The sequence below is a fragment of the Lampris incognitus genome, chromosome 2, assembly GCF_029633865.1.
Source record: "Lampris incognitus isolate fLamInc1 chromosome 2, fLamInc1.hap2, whole genome shotgun sequence".
Taxonomy (NCBI): domain Eukaryota; kingdom Metazoa; phylum Chordata; class Actinopteri; order Lampriformes; family Lampridae; genus Lampris; species Lampris incognitus.
The window spans coordinates 144925862-144945531 of record NC_079212.1 but is presented as its reverse complement, the minus strand read 5'-3'; the positions used below and the strand labels follow the sequence as shown (position 1 = coordinate 144945531).

Below are 19670 nucleotides of genomic sequence, written 5' to 3'. Positions count from 1 at the left end.
CCTTCATAACATGCGCTTCTAACTTCCTGTATACGTCACACGCACTGCACGTACATCCGTGAGTGGGTCAAGTTAAACACGTGACCTTTCATTCATTACACATAGTGAGTTAGAGCCCTGTTAATTTATATCTTAAACTTTTCATGAAAGCTTTTACTGATGTTTGATATTTGTGTTTTATACTCTTTATTTGTACTCTAACTTATTTTTTTATTGTTTTGATTAAGAAATTGCTGTCTTCCCTTTTGTTCTTATTTCATGATTTTATTTGTTTTTGGGTTTTTTTCCCCTATCGGCCAATTACCCCCCTCTTCCGAGCCGTCCCGGTCGCTGCTCCACCCCCTCTGCTGATCCGGGGAGGGCTGCAGACTACCACATGCCTCCTCCCATACATGTGGAGTCGCCAGCCGCTTCTTTTCACCTGACAGTGAAGAGTTTCACCAGGGGGACGTAGCGCGTGGGAGGATCACGCTGTTCCTCCAGGTTCCTCCTCCCGCCCGAACAGGCGCCCCGACCGACCAGAGGAGGCGCTAGTGCAGCGACCAGGACACACAACCACACCCGGCTTCCCACCCACAGACACGGCCAATTGTGTCTGTAGGGACGCCCGACCAAGCCGGAGGGAACACGGGGATTCGAACCGGCGATTCACGTGTTGGTAGGTAACGGAATAGACCGCCACGCCAAGTAGCGACCGGGACGGCTGTGAAGAGTGGGGTAATTGGCCACACACAATTAGGGAGAAAAAGGGGGAAGGGAACCGGAAGGGAACCCCCCCAAAAAAGAAAGTAGTTCATCATGGCAGGATTGTTGCCCAGTATGATTACACTGAAGGCTGTTATTTTGTTATTAATACACTATTTGGTTTTTCTCATTCAACGTATTGAGTTATTTTTTATTGTGTGTTTGTGAACGGAACACAAACTGTCTTGAATATGTTCCTGTCAGTAAACTCAGACAGCAAGAGTTTGGAATGGTACTCAGCCCTGGTCTGACAACATCCACTGACTAAAAGCAGAACGGGACCGTTGGTCAACAGACAAATGAATAAAACATCTCGTGTGATTTCATTTAACAGTGTTTTCATTTGTTTGTGTATCTGAGTGACGTCATCACTCCAGTGTGAGAGAACAAAGCTCCGCCCCTCTCGAATCACCAAAAAGTTAAACCAGGAAACAGATGTCGTCATTCTTCCTCTCCTCACTGGTGAAGCACACACACACCGAGAGACAGACGACAAGATTCACCTACAGACCAAACCCCCCACTTCCACTGAGGGAGACAGCCTGTCTGTCCACAGCTACAGGAGGGAATACTGGACCAGGCTGGGACTGACACATGCTGCTGACTGGACTCACTGGACGGGAATGAACCAAGGAGTGAGGTCTGTACACTGGAATGTTCGAAAATTTGCCGAATAAAACAAGTATTAGGAGCATTTCGGGGTGCAGACCTCACTGCTTTGTTCCAAATTTTGCGATTTTTGTGTTGCACCCTGATATTTTTCTCTGGATATGAGCACAGCTGGTCCTCTTCTGAAGCTTTACAAGAACCACCACTCAGAGTGAAAGTGAAAGTAAGCTTCAGATCGTTGTAGAGGAGGGAGGGGTACTACAGCTGTCTGGGTTCGTGTTTGATTGGTCTAACAAGTTTAACTTCAGATTCACTCTGAGAGAAAATGGCTTCCCGCCCATCACTTCCGGAAGAGGATCTCTCCTGTCGTGTGTGTCATGACATCTTTAAAGATCCTGTCGTGCTGTCATGTAGTCACAGCTTCTGTAAAGACTGTCTACAGAAATGGTGGCGAGACAAACCATTACGGGAGTGTCCACTTTGTAAGAGAAGATCTTCGAAGAGTGAACCACCTTGTAGTTTGGCGTTAAAGAACCTGTGTGAGGCCTTCTTAAAGGACAGCAGTCACAGAGCTGCAGCAGAGTCTGAGACTCTCTGCAGTCTGCATGCTGAGAAACTCAAACTCTTCTGTCTGGACCATCAGCAGCCAGTGTGTCTCGTCTGTCTACACTCAAAAATACACACCAACCACAGAATCAGACCCATCGGTGAAGCTGCAATGGGTCACAGGGAGCAACTCCAGACATCACTGAAGCCCTTACAGGGGAAGTTAAAGGATTTAGATGAAGCTAAAAGAAACTTTGACCAAACAACAAAACGCATTAAGGTCCAGGCCCAGAACACAGAGAGGCAGATTAAAGAGGAGTTTAAGAAACTTCACCAGTTTCTACAAGAGGAAGAGGAAGCAAGGATTACTACAGTGAGGGAGGAAGAGGAGCACAAGTGTCAGATGATGAAGGAGAAGATTGAGGGGCTGAACAGAGAGATAGCAGGCCTCTCAGACACAGTTGAAGCCATAGAGAAGGAACTGGGATCTGAAGACATCTCATTCCTGCAGAACTACAAGGTTACAGTGAAAAGAGCCCAGAGCACACTGCCAGATGTTCCACAGCTGGTCTCAGGAGCACTGATAGACGTGGCCAAACACCTGGGCAACCTGAGCTTCACAGTCTGGAGCAAGATGAAGGAGATGGTCTCGTACACTCCTGTGATTCTGGACCCAAACACTGCTGCTCCACTTCTAATCCTGTCTGAGGACCTGACCAGTGTGAGACGTGGAGAGAGACAGCAGCTTCCAGAAAACCCAGAGAGGTTTAACAGGTACTCTGTCCTGGGCTCTGAGGGTTTTAATTCAGGAACTCACAGCTGGGATGTTGAGGTTGGAGAAAGTTCAGGCTGGGTACTGGGGGCGATGGAAGAGTCTGTCCAGAGGAAGACAGACAAAAGAGGTAGAGCATGGAGGATAAGGTCCTATTTAGGTGAATACTCAGCAGCATCTCCATCAGGATCAGCCACTATTCTCTCAGTGAGAGTGAAGCCTCAGAGGATCAGAGTGAAGCTGGACTGCAACAGAGGAACTCTGTCATTCTCTGATCCAGATACCAACACACACATACACACCTTCACACACACTTTTACTGAAAGGCTGTTTCCAGTTATAGTGAATTGGCATGTAGACTTTATGAAGGTGTTACCAGTGAAGGTCTTTTTAAAACTGGAACAACAGAAATAGAGATTATGATGGTGAAAACTGACTTGAAGTGATGTAACAATTTGTGTGTGTGTGTATATATACACACACACACACACACACACACACACACACACACACACACACACACACACACACACACACACCGGCCACTTTATTAGGCACACCTGTCCAACTGCTCGTTAACGCAAATTTCTAATCAGCCAATCACATGGCAGCAACTCAATGCATTTAGGCATGTAGACATGGTCAAGACGATCTGCTGCAGTTCAAACCGAGCATCAGAATGGGGAAGAAAGGTGATTTAAGTGACTCTGAACGTGGCATGGTTGTTGGTGCCAGACGGGCTGGTCTGAGTATTTCAGAAACTGCTGATCTACTGGGATTTTCACACACAACCATCTCTAGGGTTTACAGAGAATGGTCCGAAAAAGAGAAAATATCTAGTGAGCGGCAGTTCTGTGGGCGAAAATGCCTTGTTGATGCCAGAGGTCAGAGGAGAATGGCCAGACTGGTTCGAGCTGATAGAAAGGTAACAGTAACTCAAATAACCACTCATTATGACCGAGGTATGCAGAAGAGCATCTCTGAACGCACAACACGTCGAGCCTTGAGGCAGATGGGCTACAGCAGCAGAAGACCACACCGGGTGCCACTCCTGTCAGCTAAGAACAGGAAACTGAGGCTACAATTCGCACAGGCTCACCAAAATTGGACAATAGAAGATTGGAGAAACGTTGCCTGGTCTGATGAGTCTCGATTTCTGCTGCGACATTCGGATGGTAGGGTCAGAATTTGGCGTCAACAACATGAAGGCATGGATCCGTCCTGCCTTGTATCAACGGTTCAGGGTGCTGGTGGTGGTGGTGTAATGGTGTGGGGGATATTTTCTTGGCACACTTTGGGCCCCTTAGTACCAATTGAGCATCGTGTCAACGCCACAGCCTACCTGAGTATTGTTGCTGACCATGTCCATCCCTTTATGACCACAGTGTTCCCATCTTCTGATGGCTACTTCCAGCAGGATAACACGCCATGTCATAAAGCTCGAATCATCTCAGACTGGTTTCTTGAACATGACAATGAGTTCACTGTACTCAAATGGCCTCCACAGTCACCAGATCTCAATCCAACAGAGCACCTTTGGGATGTGGTGGACCGGGAGATTCGCATCATGGATGTGCAGCCGACAAATCTGCAGCAACTGCGTGATGCTATCATGTCAATATGGACCAAACTCTCTGAGGAATGTTTCCAGTACCTTGTTGAATCTATGCCACGAAGGATTAAGGCAGTTCTGAAGGCAAAAGGGGGTCCAACCCGGTACTAGCAAGGTGTACCTAATAAAGTGGCCAGTGAGTGTATATATGTGTCTGTGTGTGTGTTAAGTATATAAGTATATATCTATAGTATATAAGTATACATTATTATTACTGTATAGGGTAAAATAGTCACATGTATACTGCTGTTATTATATGAGTGTATATTGATCCATGTTTCTACAAACTGTTAGTAATTCCTAAAACAAAGACCTCGTGTGTTTCCAACCAGTCATTTGGCTGAACTGTGTGTACATGTAGTGTCTTTACACCTCCCACACCAGTCTTCCTCTCTAACATGATCCGGATCCCAGACTAGTATTCTGACTCAGTCACAGACTAACACCAACATAACTCACCCCGTCCTGTTCACAGATGTGAGGTAGGACTCACCTCCTGCTGCAGGATTTTACTGTAGTCACTCTTGTGGTGGATGTACACACCATTGATTCAAACAAATCCGGTTTCAGACTGATGTGGTTCACGTCTTTACCTCTCGTCTCCAATTTAACTCATAACTTCTGTAATAGTATTGTTTGCTTGGTGATTTTCAACAGTTGTTATAATAAAACAAGATGAAAAAAGAAGACGGTGTTATAATTTGGAGGTTTTTTTGATCATTTCTAAAAAAAAATATGTACTTAGTCTTGATAATTATCTTGATGGTTTGTTGCCATCACTGTCCACTAGATTAGAGCCTATGCAAGCTATATGATCTGGAAATCTTCAGCTTGGACTGACAGGACAGGTACACTTTATAGTAAGATTTCAGTAACACTGCACACTATGAATACATACTGTGGAGTAGGGTCCGGGGAGCGAGACTAGACAGAAGAGAAACCACAGTACTGGGTTCTGTTAGGACCAGAGAGGGGAGCCACTGTTCTGGACTACCAATTTACAATTTCGTTTAGCAGACGCTTTTATCTAAAGCCCCGTACATCCAACAGTAATACAACACAAGCAAGGACCTAGTCAGGAGGCGGCAAGGCAACTAAGTGCCACAAAACTAGGTTCAAGTCCGATAGGACAGAGGTGTCAACAGGCAGCGCACAAAGAGAATGCAAAGGGTGTGATTCTTTTATATATACACACACACACATATATAGTATATACACATACATATATGTATATATATATATATGTGTGTGTGTGTGTGTGTATTAACACCCTCATGTGTGGAGGTGTTGGAGAAAGAGCTGGGTCTTTAGCTTCTTCTTAAAGATGGAGGGGGACTCAGCAGATGGAATGGAGTTTGGTAACTTGTTCCACCACTGGGGAAGTACAGAAGAGAAGAGTCTGGCTAGTGACTTAGGGCCCTGTTGTGGCAGAAGTGCCAGGCGCATTTCATTGGCACAGCGTAGTGAGCGGGACCGAGTGTAGACCTGAATGAGGGAGTTCGGGTAGGTGGGAGCCATTTTAGTTACCGTTTTGCAAGCGACCATCAAGGGTTTGAATTTGATGCGGCAGCAACTGGGAGCCAGTAGAGGGACATGAACAGTGGAGTGACGTGCTGTTTCGGGTTGGCTGAAGACCAGACTGCGTTCTGGATCATTTGCAGGGGTTTGAAAGTGCATGCAGGGAGAGCTGCCAGTAAGGAGTTGCAGTAGTCACTGCGTGATACAACAAGAGCCTGTACCAGGAGTTGCGCTGCATGCGCAGATGGTGCGCAGGGCAAATCAGCGCAACTGAGCAAGAGAGGCCCATGTGAAGCTTAAAGGTTCGCTGGTCATCAATCGTGACACCGCTGTTTCGGGCACAGTTTGTGGGCATGGGCTGGGTGGATCCGAGCCAGATATTGATCTGTTGTTGTAAGGACGGACCGGCTGGGATGACAAGGAAGCTCAGTCTCGGAGCGGCAAGCTGAGGCTGCCGGGTGGTCATTCTGTGTAGGAGAGCTTTGGGGCAGGGACGGGATCGAGAAAGGTCACACAAACGCCAGAGACAAGCAGGAAAACGAGTCACGGAACAGCTAAAAACAAGTCTTTCTGTGCGGATGTACTGAACGTGACACAGTTCAACAATAACAGGAAGAAACTTTATTTAAATTAAGATCAAAGCAATCAAAGCAGTAGGTCAATTTCAGCACTGCGACAGGAGGCCCCACACACACACACACACACACACACCTACACACGGCATACAGCGGTAACAGCTCAGCCCGTGATAGCTAAACGCAACACTTAGCGTGGCGATACACAGGGGGGGAGTACTCAGGAGCCTCGGCATTGTGGGCAACAAAAATGTAACCCTGTGTACTTCCCTCTCCCTCCTGGTCAACACCGGGAACGCTTCCTGTCTACGTCTCTGACACACGGGTCGAACATTTTAGGCGCTGCTGCTGGTCAGCACCGCCCGGCCAATCGGGAGGGAACCGTTTCTACGCATTTGCGAGCCCGGGTCCGCTTCTCCCTGGGATCGCAACACGACTACACGGCCGTGTGTATCACCACGCTTTACACTGAGCAGCATGTTGTCGCGCAGCAGAAACGAAAAACACCTATCCCGACACCTCCTGCACGTACACAACCCCTCAGCCATTCACCCTACACACATGCACACGACCCTTCCCACGCAGATTATTCTACCCTTTGGGAACTTTCAGCATCTTGTTTGAATTATTTAAAACAAAAGCTGTGTGAACATGACACGTACAAAGAAAAACATTTTAAAGGACTCCCATGCACAGAAAAAGAACACAACAAAAACAAAAACCATGTCAGATGACAGTCAGGACCAAACCAGAGCAGCAGCAGCAGGAGGAGGAGGAGGAGGAGGAGGAGGAGGGAGGAGATGAGAATGAGGAAGGGCGGGAGATTGACAGCAGGTTTTCTCAGCATTAAAAACGTTGTGTGCGGGTGGAAGATGCGGGGAGACGGGGGACTCGTTCACAGCATATTACTGATTGTCCGGTCCACGAGACGGAGCGTCCAGTCTGTTCAGAGACACTGTGAAGGGGAGGGAGCTTGAAGTGCCTAACGCTAAAATAAAAAAGGGATAACATGACTCGACAAGCTTCACGGAGCAGGGTAAAATGGCCGCCAGTGAAAGCTGTAATACCCGGACTGTGTGGCTGGGTAGGTTTGCTGGGACGTTGAGGTGGGTGAGTGGGTGGGTGGGTGAGTGGGCATTTATATAAAAAGAAAACAAAAATCTTAAAATAAGAGCAGATTTTCTAGGGGGATGCTCTCCTTCAGATGAGACTCCGGGTCAGAGCCACTGTGGGGGAGTCAGCGGCGGAGAGAAGACCAGATGAAGGGTTTGTTGGTTATTCTGTTTCTGAAGAGTTTCCATGACAATTCTGAGTGAGGCGCTATACTCCTTTAACCTTTGAGGCTCCAACCTCCCCCTGGGAGAAAGCAGCGACATCGCCAGGGGAGGGCCTTCTTCTGTGCTCCACTTTCACCCTTCCCCTCCTCTCAGTCCGTCCTAAAGAAGTTACAGGGAGACCTCCCTCTCCCCCTCCACCAGCAGGTCAGACTCCCTCCCTACAATCCCCACTGGAGGTTGAGGGAGAAGGTTACCCATGATGCCTCTTCTCCTCTCCTCCCCTCTATACAGCAAGTTAAAAATACTGCTCCCAAAGTCCTCCATGACTCCCTTTTCACTTTGAAGATGTCTCCAGATTACCCCCCCACCCCACCTCAGCATGTATTATCCACCCACCCATGTTTAGTCCACTTCCTCTTACAGCACAGCAGTGTCCTCCTCCAACTCCACACCCTACCCGTACACCACCGCTCTCTCTCTACATCTCTCCCCCCCCCATCTAGGTGCCCACAATGGCGGGGTCGTGCGCTGTGTCGGGCAGTACGGCATCCTGGCAGTGGTACAGGAAACAGTTGCCCCAACAGCTGTAGCAGATGAGGAAGAGGGCGGCAAGGAAGACCAAGGCACAGATGGTGCAGGGCTTCCTCTCCAGCAGGAAGCTGAGCAGGTAAAAGCCCATGAACATGGAGTGGTTGAACCACAGTGCTGGATTCAGCGGCTTAGGGATAAGTAGGACCGGCAGCAGCCACTGGAGGCAGTACATGGTCTCTACAGAGATGGGGTGAGGGGGTGTAGGGGGTGGGGGGGTTTGTCAGGAGTCGTCAGAAAATACTTCTGTGTATGTCGGGGTTCAGAGGCTTACGTAGGTGCCTGGACACTTGGCACAGTGTGTCTGGACAGGACAGCTGTCGGAGTGTGTGCGGGAGGAGTAGCTGACAGTGCGTCCGAAGGTGTGTGCGGGTGAGTCTGGGGCTGATTAAAGGTGGGCTGGGGACAAGGGTGGGGTTGGGGGTGGGGTCCTGGTGAAGATCGACCTATCCAACAGAGCTGCAGTGATGAAGGAGCAGGTTCAGACAGCTAGGTGGCGTTGTTATTCCCGTTAGGACAGCTCTGTGAACTGAGAGGAAAAGAGACAAAAACATCATCATCTACCATCCAGGCAGGGTGCCAGAGTCTTAACCAAGTCAGAGCAAAAGTATTTCCAGCATTACACACACATACCAACTTACATCGTGATGGTCAACATCAGTATCGATGTCGGTGTGGTCAAATGAATCTCTTGACCACCATTAATAATGCGGCGTCAGTTAATACTCCTATAAGTTGTGTCTACACAGAAACATACACTTTCTCATACAGATGTTCTTGTGTTTTTTTAAGAAAAAAAACAAACAAACAAACAAGTGCTCCTGTCCTTGTGTCTTGACATACAGCGTCCCATCCAGACAAACTCCTTGTATGTTCCTAGCATGTCAATGAATTTCAACACAAATAAGTCCCAGTGAACAGGAAGTGACTGCTGGAGAAGCAGAAATTAAACGCCCTTGGCTCTTTTAACAAACGCACAGATGCTGATGCAGTCACCCCTTCAGGGCTGGGTTTCATAAGAACTCTTGCTTAAGGGTGCTGTTACACTGTTGTGTGGGAAGTATGAAAACAAGCTGTTGACATCCAAGGTTTAGCAACAACGGTGATAACGCAAAAATACTGAAAACGGATTTGAGGCCCTGGCTTTTCTAACTACCGAGTCCATTTGCTACGTGACACCGAACGAGTTAGTTGCAAAAGGATATATGGCCATCCAGCCATTATCCGAACCACTTATCCTGCTCTCAGGGTCGCGGGGATGCTGGAGCCTATCCCAGCAGTCATTGGGCGGCAGGTGGGGAGACACCCTGGACAGGCCGCCAGGCCATCACAGGGCCCACACCCACCCACACATACATTCATACCTAGGGACAAGTTAGTACGGCCGAGTCACCTGACCTACATGTCTTTGGACTGTGGGAGGAAACCGGAGCCTCCGGAGGAAACCCACACAGACACGGGGAGAACATGCAAACTCCACACAGAGGACGACCCGGGACGACCCCCATGGTTGGACTACCCCGGGGCTCGAACCCAGGACCTTCTCGCTGTGAGGTGACCGCACTAACCACTGCGCCACCTTGCCGTGCCTTCCACGTGTGTGTGTGTGTGTGTGTGTGTGTGGGGGTAGTCTGATTATTCCATGTTTATATTCCCACTGCAAGTGTCCACAACCCCTTAATGACGTCACTTCCTTCCTTTACACGTCATGTGTCTTTGAAGTCAGTTTCTAATGTTGCATGATTGTTTGAATCTGTTGCTTCCACTGACAGCATCGTTTATGGTTTTCAACAGAGGGTTGAGTTTCATGTAGCTGATTTTTTTTTCCATCTGCACAATCTGCACTTAGTCGTCATAGTTACTATACGTTCTCTTCACGCGAAATAAGTTAAATACATTTAGAAATAAAAAACTACGTTGACTTCAATGTAAATAATTGGCAACGAAACCGCCCCAGGTGTCCGAACTCCACCTGGCCATGCTGGTGTCAGGAACAGCAGAGGACAAGTCGGCGTTAGCCGCCAGTGAGAAGACACCAGCAGAGGGGCAGACAGACAGACAGGCGGGCAGAGAGACAGACAGGCGGCTTCCGCCACCGGACAGCCCGTCCGTCCGTGATGGACAGAATCACCTTGTCCGCGAGGCCTGGCGAGGCTCCGTATGAGAAACCCTGGGAGGGGTGGACACTGGCACATGTCCCCAAAACGACCTTCTTGTGTTTCAGTCCGTTCCTGTAAGGATGGTTTCTGTGCGTTCTCTTTTATGTCAACACCCCCCACCCCGTTCTATAACGACCCGAAAACGCAGAAACGTTATAGGAGAAGCCGACTAAAGCTGATCGTGTAAAAACGATGTTGATATGCGAGTCCAAAGAAATACGCGAATGACAGCTGCTAACCCAAGTCCGGGACAAAATATGTATTGTTCTGTACAGCAAAGCACGTGTGTTCGAGCACGCCCAGCGCATCCGGCCGTGTCGGGCTGCCTGCTGCGGACGCGCTGCTGGCGAGACGTGACGTCGGACACAAATAACCCAAACACGCCGAACGTCTCCCACCCAAGTTCGCCAGCTCGCTAAAATTAGCCGACGTTAGCCTCGGCTGCTAGCGTAGCTTCTGCTTCGCTTCGGCGTGAGCTAACGCGGGCTAAATTAAACGGCCAGCTAAACTAGCTTTAGCGTTAGCTTTAGCGTTAGCTTGAGCTGAAGAGACGCAGCTCGGGCTAGCCACCTAGCACCGCGACAACACAACAAAACGGCTCTCACCGACAGGCGCGGCAAACCGCTACGTATGGCTGAGGCGAGCGCAGGGCGGTTAGGCTTGCCTCCTATGCGACCCCGGTACACTTAAGACCACATTCCGGCTTGTTATTTACAACAATCTGCGCCAACCTGACATGTCTCCGCGGTCCCACGCTCCGCCTCGGCGCCGGCCACACGACTGCGCAGCTCGCGCTCGGACTCCAGGACCCCGGCTACGTGTGTGGTAGGCTAGGACAATGCCGGTGCACAAGTAGCCCGAAGGAGTTGAATCGAGCGCGACTCCTTTTGGATAACCATGACCCGGATGAAGGAGAACGTTCACAGGCGGTACACAAGTAGTTCGCTTGTGTGCGTGTGTGTGTGTGCGCGCGCGCGCGTCATACAAACGAATTTAATTCACGTTAAAGGCTGATGTCCACGAGCCTACATTGTTTATAATGAGAAAGCTTAATTTCCTTGTTGCCAAAGAGCCTCGGTCAGATTTCTTCTTGCTGGCTCAGTTTTCTTTTGAGCTGTTGTGTTTCTTCTGGAAAGTGTAACGCTATAACTGTAAAGCCCCCTGTGGTTAAATCGTGATATGGAGCAACACAAATACAAATCTGACTTTCTCAAAAGACTCGGGGCCACTGTAATATTCTCTATAGCCCGTTTGGGTATAAGGTTGATGTGATACAAATGTAGCCGGTTATTTTCTTGCCCGGTGCGGGATTCGATACGGGGTGTACCGCACCACAAGGCGACATCACTTACCGCTCGGCTAAAGGGTCAGACCCGTTAGCTAGGGGCTAACGTGTCTTATTAGTAGTTTACAGTCGTCACCCTCCCCGGGAGGCGCGCTCCGAAGAGACTTCTGAGGAGCTGCGCACTTCCGGATCCCACCGCTGCCACAATGTAACCGGTTATTTTCTTGCCCGGTGCGGGATTCGATACGGGGTGTACTGCACCACAAGGCGACGTCACTAACCGCTCGGCTAAAGGGTCAGACCCGTTAGCTAGGGGCTAACGTGTCTTATTAGTAGTTTACACAAGCACTCCTATTGGCTGGTAAGTTAGCTGCAAGCTGATTGGTCCATCTGACCGTCAGATGGACCAGCCTTCTGGTCCTGGCATAACATTTAGAATGGTTATGTTAGATAGTTAAAGCTGTTTGGGAGATACATAATGATGTACTAATTAAACAGTTTACTCTAAACGTGGGCTACAGTTAGCCAGATATAGTCTAAGCTAGATGAGGGCTAGCTGCCGTGTCAAAATCAGGTTATCAAAGTATCACCAGATTCCACATCACATGTCACAATATCACCACACTCCACATCACATGTCACAATATCACCACGCTCCACGTCACATGTCACAATATCACCCGACTCCACATCACATGTCACAATATCACCACTCCACATCACATGTCACAATATCACCACTCCACGTCACATGTCACAATATCACCACGCTCCACGTCACAATATCACCACACTCCACGTCACATGTCACAATATCACCACGCTCCACGTCACATGTCACAATATCACCACGCTCCACGTCACATGTCACAATATCACCACACTCCACGTCACATGTCACAATATCACCACGCTCCACGTCACATGTCACAATATCACCACACTCCACGTCACATGTCACAATATCACCACACTCCACGTCACGTCACAATATCACCACGCTCCACATCACGTCACATTATCACCACACTCCACACGTCACAATATCACTACACTCCACATCACCACACTCCACATCACGTCACAATATCACTACACTCCACATCACGTCACAATATCACTCCACTCCACATCACTACACTCCACATCACTCCACTCCACATCACGTCACAATATCACCACACTCCACATCACATGTCACAATAACATTACATCACATCACAGGAAGCAAAAACCTCAGCATGTAACTCAAACAGCCATTACATTGTTTACAGGCACATTACTCTTAAACGTTTATATTTGGCAGCATCACCTAAACAGGATACTGCAATCTCCTTCTAAATATGACAGTGTAGTGAAATCGTTACCTTTACGACAATAGTCGTGGTGTTTAATTGGACTTGCACTGTTCTAGTGTCAATCTTTACATAGGTTTTGAGTTGGATTTGAGTTGGTTTTGCCCCGTTAAACATCTTGGACATGGATCAGACTTGCCCCCCCCTAAAGACTTGATCTGGACTTGGGTGGGCTTGACGACAAGGATAAGTGCAACTTGAAAGATATTTGACTAATAGGAAAGAGACAGCTTTCTTTAATGGTAGTTTGTCTGATATATAACCTAGTACCTGTGGTGTACCTCAGGGAAACTATCTTGGTCCATTCTTATATCTATATTATACAAATAACCAACTAGTTCAAAAACAAAAACTATTGTATTGGGGACCAAGCATCATTTCAGAGCAGAGCCTGAATGAAAGCTGTATGTAAATGATCAGAATCAGAATCATGTTTATTGGCCATGTAGCATGGCACTACATGGAATGTGACTCCGGTTTCGTGGCTCTCTCGGTGTACTTAACATAGAATAACAGCACTACAACACAGCAATCTTCAGATTTCAACAGAAGGACTGACTTATACAGGTGACATCAGAGGTGATGAAGTGCAATGGTGCAGAGAATATATCAGAGATGCTGAAATAGACGTTAGCAGGTTGCTTACATACACGCTGGAGGGAGATGGACATGACACAGTGTACCAGTATACATACAATGTACAGTACAGTGTATACAACATGGCTGGATTTATTTGGCAGTGTTAGGCATTCATTTGAATGACCGCCCGCGGAAAGAAACCTTTTATATCTGGCTGTTTTTGGGGTACAGTGCTCTGTAGCACCTACCAGAGGGGGAGGACTTGGAACAGGTTGTGTGACCAGGGTGTCTGCAGTGATGTGGCCTGTCCGTTTGCTGAGTCTGGAGGTGTATGAGTCCTGAATGGAGGGCAGGCTGGCACTAGTGATTTTCTCTGCAGACTTAACTGTCCGTTGTAGTCTGTCCCTGTCCTGTGATGATTTGGCCATTCAACAAATTCAAGAGGCCTAACTTCTTAGTATAACACGGGATAATACATTATCTTGGTCCAAGCATATAGATACAGCTGCAAATGGGATGGGGAGAGATCTGGCGAGGGTTTTTGATTTTTATTTATTTATTTAAATACTTTATTGAACCCTGTGGGGAAATTCCTCTCTGCATTTACCCCATCCTAGCTGTGTAGCGAGGAGCAACGGGCAGCCGCCGTGCAGCACCCAGGGAACAACTCCAGGAAATCACATTGTCTCCAAAGCTTATTTCACACGGTCACAAACAAGGAAAACCAAATCCTTTGCGGCGGCCTCACCCAGCACCCTCCATGCAGTCTCAGTTTGTGTCTTGGTTTGATGGCTGGGAGAGCTGGCGCTGGATCAGCTGGGAGAGCTGGTGCTGGATCAGCTGGGAGAGCTGGTGCTGGATGGGCTGGGAGAGCTGGCGCTGGATCAGCTGGGAGAGCTGGCGCTGGATCGGCTGGGAGAGCTGGTGCTGGATGGGCTGGGAGAGCTGGTGCTGGATCGGCTGGGGGAGCCTGGTCTGCAGCGTCCTGTGGGCCCAGGGACCACGGCCCTGCCCGGAGCTGTGCCCGAAGAGGACACACCGAGGGCGGTCTGACAGGACACGGAAGCGGGGCAGGCTAAGCTAACTGCTAGCCCATGCAGACCGGCGGTTCCGACAGTCATCCTGGCTAGCGTTGGTTCTCCTGGACAGTGATTTTTGTGTTTTGTTTTGTTTTTAGTTTAGCTATATGTGTTAGTTTGGACGTATGTGTGTTCTTGTAGTTCTTGGAGGTGTGTTTTTGTTTTTGTGTTGCCCTGTTGTGGCCTGGGGGAAACCACGCGTCGTTTCATTTCATGTGCGCAAGTCCATGAAATGAAACGACGAACAAAGTGTCCCTGATTCTGATATTTCAAACAGAATTAACTGCAGAAACAATTTATAGAACCGCAAAAGGGCTGGTGGATACTAAACAGAAGGGGGCATAGTAACCTTGTTATAAATCTTACCTGTAGGGGGCGTTGTTCTCCCTTACAGTTGAAATGAAATCACACGAGCAATTCGCTCACTCTCACTTTGCTATCACAGCCTGAATAAGGTTGCTAAGGGTGCAGGATGTTGAATTCTTTGCTGATATCACACAAGCGATCATCTCTGTGGTCATTTTGGACGATACCGACACTGATACTGATTCTTCTTTCTTTCCTTGTTTTATTCCCCCCCCCCACTGCCACCGGACCACGTGCCTCGGTGCCTCAGTGGAGTACCATCATCACTATTAGTGTATTTGTAAAATTACTATATGTAGCTAATTCAGGGGGCACCCGGGAATCGAACCCGAGTAGCCCAGACCACAGGCGACTGCGCTAACCAGTCAACTAAAGGGGGCGACCCGTTAGCCTAGGGCTGGCGAGTCTAGCCATCCGTGCCCCGCCCCCCCCCCTTCAGGAAGCACGTCCCCGCAGTTCAGCATACCAGCTCCCTCACGCCTCTGGGCGCACGCACTTCCGATGGCCTCGCGGTCTCGCCATCCCACTTCTGACACCAATGTAGCGAATTCCGGGTGACCCGAGACCCTTCAGTTGACTGGTTAGCACGGTCGCCCGTGGTGTGAGCTATCTGGGTTCGATTCGCGGCTGCGGCGGATTCCCGGCTGCCCCCTGAATTCGCTACGTATACTGTCACTGTGAAGTTTGCTGCACATGCCAATGTGTATAAAAACCTTCTTAAGTCAATACTTGTGTAAGCGGTTATTTTCTTGCCCGGTGCGGGATTCGATACGGGATGTACTGCACCACAAGGCGACATCACTAACCGCTCGGCTAAAGGGTCAGACCCGTTAACTGGGGACTAACGTGTCTTATTAGCAGTTTACAGTCGTCACCCTCTCCCGGAAGCGCGCCCTCGCGCTTTGTTCTTCCCGCGCTCCGAAGAGACTTCTGAGGATCTGCACACTTCCGGATCCCACCGCTGCCACCAAGGTAACCGAGGGTTTGTAGATGTCGCCTGTACTGTAGGAAACTATAAAATAACAAATACGGAGGTTCCACTTTCACACGAGGACCACTTTATTTGGATTCTTCCCCCAACAGAACTCCACAGCAACAACCCTGCGTACAGCACTTCCGCTCTCTCTTCAGCCTTCAAAATAAGAGCTCAAGGCATATACTGTGGCAACAGCTTATAACAGGAACTTAAAATCACTAACAGGCAAGTCCAGAAAAATAGGTTACACATGTGTATATATGTGAAGGTTGTTGTGTTGTTATTCTATGTTACGGACACTGGGCGAGCCACGGAACCGCAGTCAAATTCCATGTATGTGTAAACCTACATGGCCAACAAACATGGTTCTGATTCTGGTTCCTACCTGTGCTGGTTTACTAAACAGTGTTTCCAAGTGTCTGCGTTCACCGAGGGAGGATGCGCACACACGACTTCTACTTCAATGGAGAAGACACATCACGTTTATTTCAGCAGAACACTTCAGACATCTTTGTTCTCACATTTGTTCTACGACAGATGGATGGATCCTTAAGGCTTCTCTGTAAAACGCTGACCGTCGACAGTTTTTTTGTTGTTGCAAATAACAAAAGGGGGAAATCTGCTCCCTTCAGTCGTCACAAAAGTTTTTAGAAATGCACATCGAGTCGGACATTAACTTTATACATTCAAAACAGACTTGGTATTGTCGCATTGAAACAGAACTGGCCCATACTGCAGACACTTGTATGTAGACTATAGCGCCACCCGTCTTCCCATCGGTGCACCGCGTCTCTGTCGGGACGCGCGTCATCAGGTCCACATACTGGACGCCACTTTGACGCACGTGTTGTGGTGCTGACACGTGGTCGGCTACTGACACCGGTGGAGGAGACGGCGTGTCTGTTGTGTTGTGCTCTCATAGACAAACACCACGCGTTACGCGCGGTTAGAGGAGAGCACAACCTGCGGTCTGCAGACTTCACAGTTGAGGTGAGCGCTCCTTAAAATCCGACTAAGATGAAGAGGCGCATTATCAGTCACGGTAGTTATGATGAAGCTGTATACAGTATTATAACATCGAAAAAGAAACTCAAAGTAACGGACACAGCACAACGGGCAACATTTTGAGGCAACTAACGTGGACCATGTTCCGGTAGAGGGAATGGAGATTCGCAGAATCCATCTCCGCTTCCCGCCTTCACTCAGCTCAGCTTCCTGCCTTCACTCATCTCCGCTTCCCGCCTTCACTCATCTCCACTTCCTGCCTTCACTCATGTCCGCTTCCCGCCTTCACTCATCTCCACTTCCTGCCTTCACTCATGTCCGCTTCCCGCCTTCACTCATCTCCGCTTCCCGCCTTCACTCATCTCCACTTCCTGCCTTCACTCATGTCCGCTTCCCGCCTTCACTCATCTCTGCTTCCCGCCTTCACTCATCTCCGCTTCCTGCCTTCACTCATCTCCACTTCCTGCCTTCACTCAGCTCAGTTTCCTGCCTTCACTCATCTCCACTTCCTGCCTTCACTCATCTCCGCTTCCTGCCTTCACTCATCTCCGCTTCCTGCCTTCACTCATCTCAGCTTCCTGCCTTCACCCATCTCTGCTTCCCGCCCACCTTCACTCATCTCAGCTTCCTGCCTTCACTCATCTCCGCTTCCTGCCTTCACCCATCTCCGCTTCCCGCCCACCTTCACTCATCTCAGCTTCCTGCCTTCACTCATCTCCGCTTCCCGCCTTCACCCATCTCTGCTTCCCGCCCACCTTCACTCATCTCAGCTTCCTGCCTTCACTCATCTCCACTTCCTGCCTTCACTCAGCTCAGTTTCCTGCCTTCACTCATCTCCGCTTCCTGCCTTCACTCATCTCCGCTTCCCGCCTTCACCCATCTCTGCTTCCTGCCTTCACTCATCTCCGCTTCCCGCCTTCACCCATCTCTGCTTCCCGCCCACCTTCACTCATCTCCGCTTCCTGCCTTCACTCATCTCCACTTCCTGCCTTCACTCAGCTCAGTTTCCTGCCTTCACTCATCTCCACTTCCTGCCTTCACTCATCTCCGCTTCCTGCCTTCACTCATCTCCGCTTCCTGCCTTCACTCATCTCAGCTTCCTGCCTTCACTCATCTCCGCTTCCCGCCCACCTTCACTCATCTCAGCTTCCTGCCTTCACTCATCTCCGCTTCCTGCCTTCACCCATCTCCGCTTCCCGCCCACCTTCACTCATCTCAGCTTCCTGCCTTCACTCATCTCCGCTTCCCGCCCACCTTCACTCATCTCAGCTTCCTGCCTTCACTCATCTCCGCTTCCCGCCTTCACCCATCTCTGCTTCCCGCCCACCTTCACTCATCTCAGCTTCCTGCCTTCACTCATCTCCGCTTCCTGCCTTCACTCATCTCCGCTTCCTGCCTTCACTCATCTCCGCTCCCTGCCTTCACTCACCTCCGCTTCCCGCCCGCCTTCACTCATCTCCGCTTCCTGCCTTCACTCATCTCCGCTTCCTGCCTTCACTCATCTCAGTTTCCTGCCTTCACTCATCTCAGCTTCCTGCCTTCACTCATCTCCGCTTCCTGCCTTCACTCATCTCAGTTTCCTGCCTTCACTCATCTCCGCTTCCTGCCCACCTTCACTCATCTCCGCTTCCTGCCCACCTTCACTCATCTCCGCTTCCTGCCTTCACTCATCTCCGCTTCCTGCCTTCACTCATCTCAGCTTCCTGCCTTCACTCATCTCAGCTTCCTGCCTTCACTCATCTCCGCTTCCTGCCTTCACTCCTCTCAGCTTCCTGCCTTCACTCATCTCAGCTTCCTGCCTTCACTCATCTCAGCTTCCTGCCTTCACTCATCTCCGCTTCCTGCCTTCACTCATCTCCGCTTCCTGCCTTCACTCATCTCAGCTTCCTGCCTTCACTCATCTCCACTTCCTGCCTTCACTCATCTCCACTTCCTGCCTTCACTCATCTCCGCTTCCTGCCTTCACTCATCTCCGCTTCCTGCCTTCACTCATCTCAGCTTCCTGCCTTCAATCATCTCCACTTCCTGCCTTCACTCATCTCAGCTTCCTGCCTTCACTCATCTCAGCTTCCTGCCTTCAGCCATCTCCACTTCCTGCCTTCACTCATCTCTGCTTCCCGCCCGCCTTCACTCATCTCAGCTTCCTGCCTTCACTCATCTCCGCTTCCTGCCTTCACTCATCGTGGTCGTTCTGACAGTGCAGGAGTCAGTTATCATTCGGGCTTGGTCAAATTAATATAATTCAAACACAAACCCATTGGTTCACATGTGTCGTGACGCATTAAATAAATCCTCTTGGCCTCTAAATGTCACCCGTGTGTCGAACACAGCAGCCGTCCAGACACACGACTGAAGAAGCTCATTAGGCTAGCAGTGCATAATACGGCGATCACAGCTTATTATAGACTGTACAGTACATATCCCCGGCTACACGACCATCCCGCTAAGCAACGTAGAGCCGCTATCCGTCACCATGGTGCAGCATTTCAACAAGTACAGTCGTTATTTCCTGGTGGTAAAGTGCCAAACTTTCTCCTGACGTCCGACGCAGGAGACTCTGAGGAAGAGTCACGCCCCGAACCCGAGTCTGACATTCTGTTCAAATCCCAGCTCTCCACGTATATA

At 49.4% G+C, this 19670-nt stretch overlaps 2 protein-coding genes across 4 annotated transcripts; one reads left to right on the top strand and one right to left on the bottom strand.

Annotated features, from left to right (window-relative positions):
- Positions 1 to 1240: 1240 nt before the first annotated feature.
- LOC130106867 (E3 ubiquitin-protein ligase TRIM35-like) lies at positions 1241 to 3333 on the top strand. The gene has a single exon (XM_056273152.1). It carries the CDS (start codon positions 1679 to 1681, stop codon positions 3083 to 3085), a length of 1407 nt encoding a protein of 468 aa, XP_056129127.1. The 5' UTR covers positions 1241 to 1678; the 3' UTR covers positions 3086 to 3333.
- A 3066-nt stretch (positions 3334 to 6399) lies between these two features.
- Positions 6400 to 11258, bottom strand: blcap (bladder cancer associated protein). 3 transcript variants are annotated; one of them, XM_056273867.1, is made up of 3 exons: positions 11006 to 11024; positions 8883 to 8969; positions 6400 to 8770 (listed from the first exon to the last, which is right to left on the bottom strand). In XM_056273867.1, the coding sequence occupies exon 3, from the start codon at positions 8414 to 8416 to the stop codon at positions 8153 to 8155; it is 264 nt and encodes an 87-aa protein (XP_056129842.1). In that variant the 5' UTR covers positions 8417 to 8770; positions 8883 to 8969; positions 11006 to 11024; the 3' UTR covers positions 6400 to 8152. The 3 variants fall into 3 exon arrangements, with proteins under 3 accessions (XP_056129842.1, XP_056129841.1, XP_056129843.1); XM_056273866.1 differs by lacking the exons at positions 8883 to 8969; positions 11006 to 11024 and adding an exon at positions 11132 to 11258; XM_056273868.1 differs by lacking the exon at positions 8883 to 8969 and having other exon boundaries at positions 11006 to 11144.
- Between the last annotated feature and the right edge of the window lie 8412 nt (positions 11259 to 19670).

Coding starts and splice junctions, on each gene's coding strand:
- LOC130106867 (XM_056273152.1), top strand. CDS start 1,679: ATGGCTTCCCGCCCATCACTTCCGGAAGAGGATCTCTCCTGTCGTGTG.
- blcap (XM_056273866.1), bottom strand. CDS start 8,416: ATGTACTGCCTCCAGTGGCTGCTGCCGGTCCTACTTATCCCTAAGCCG.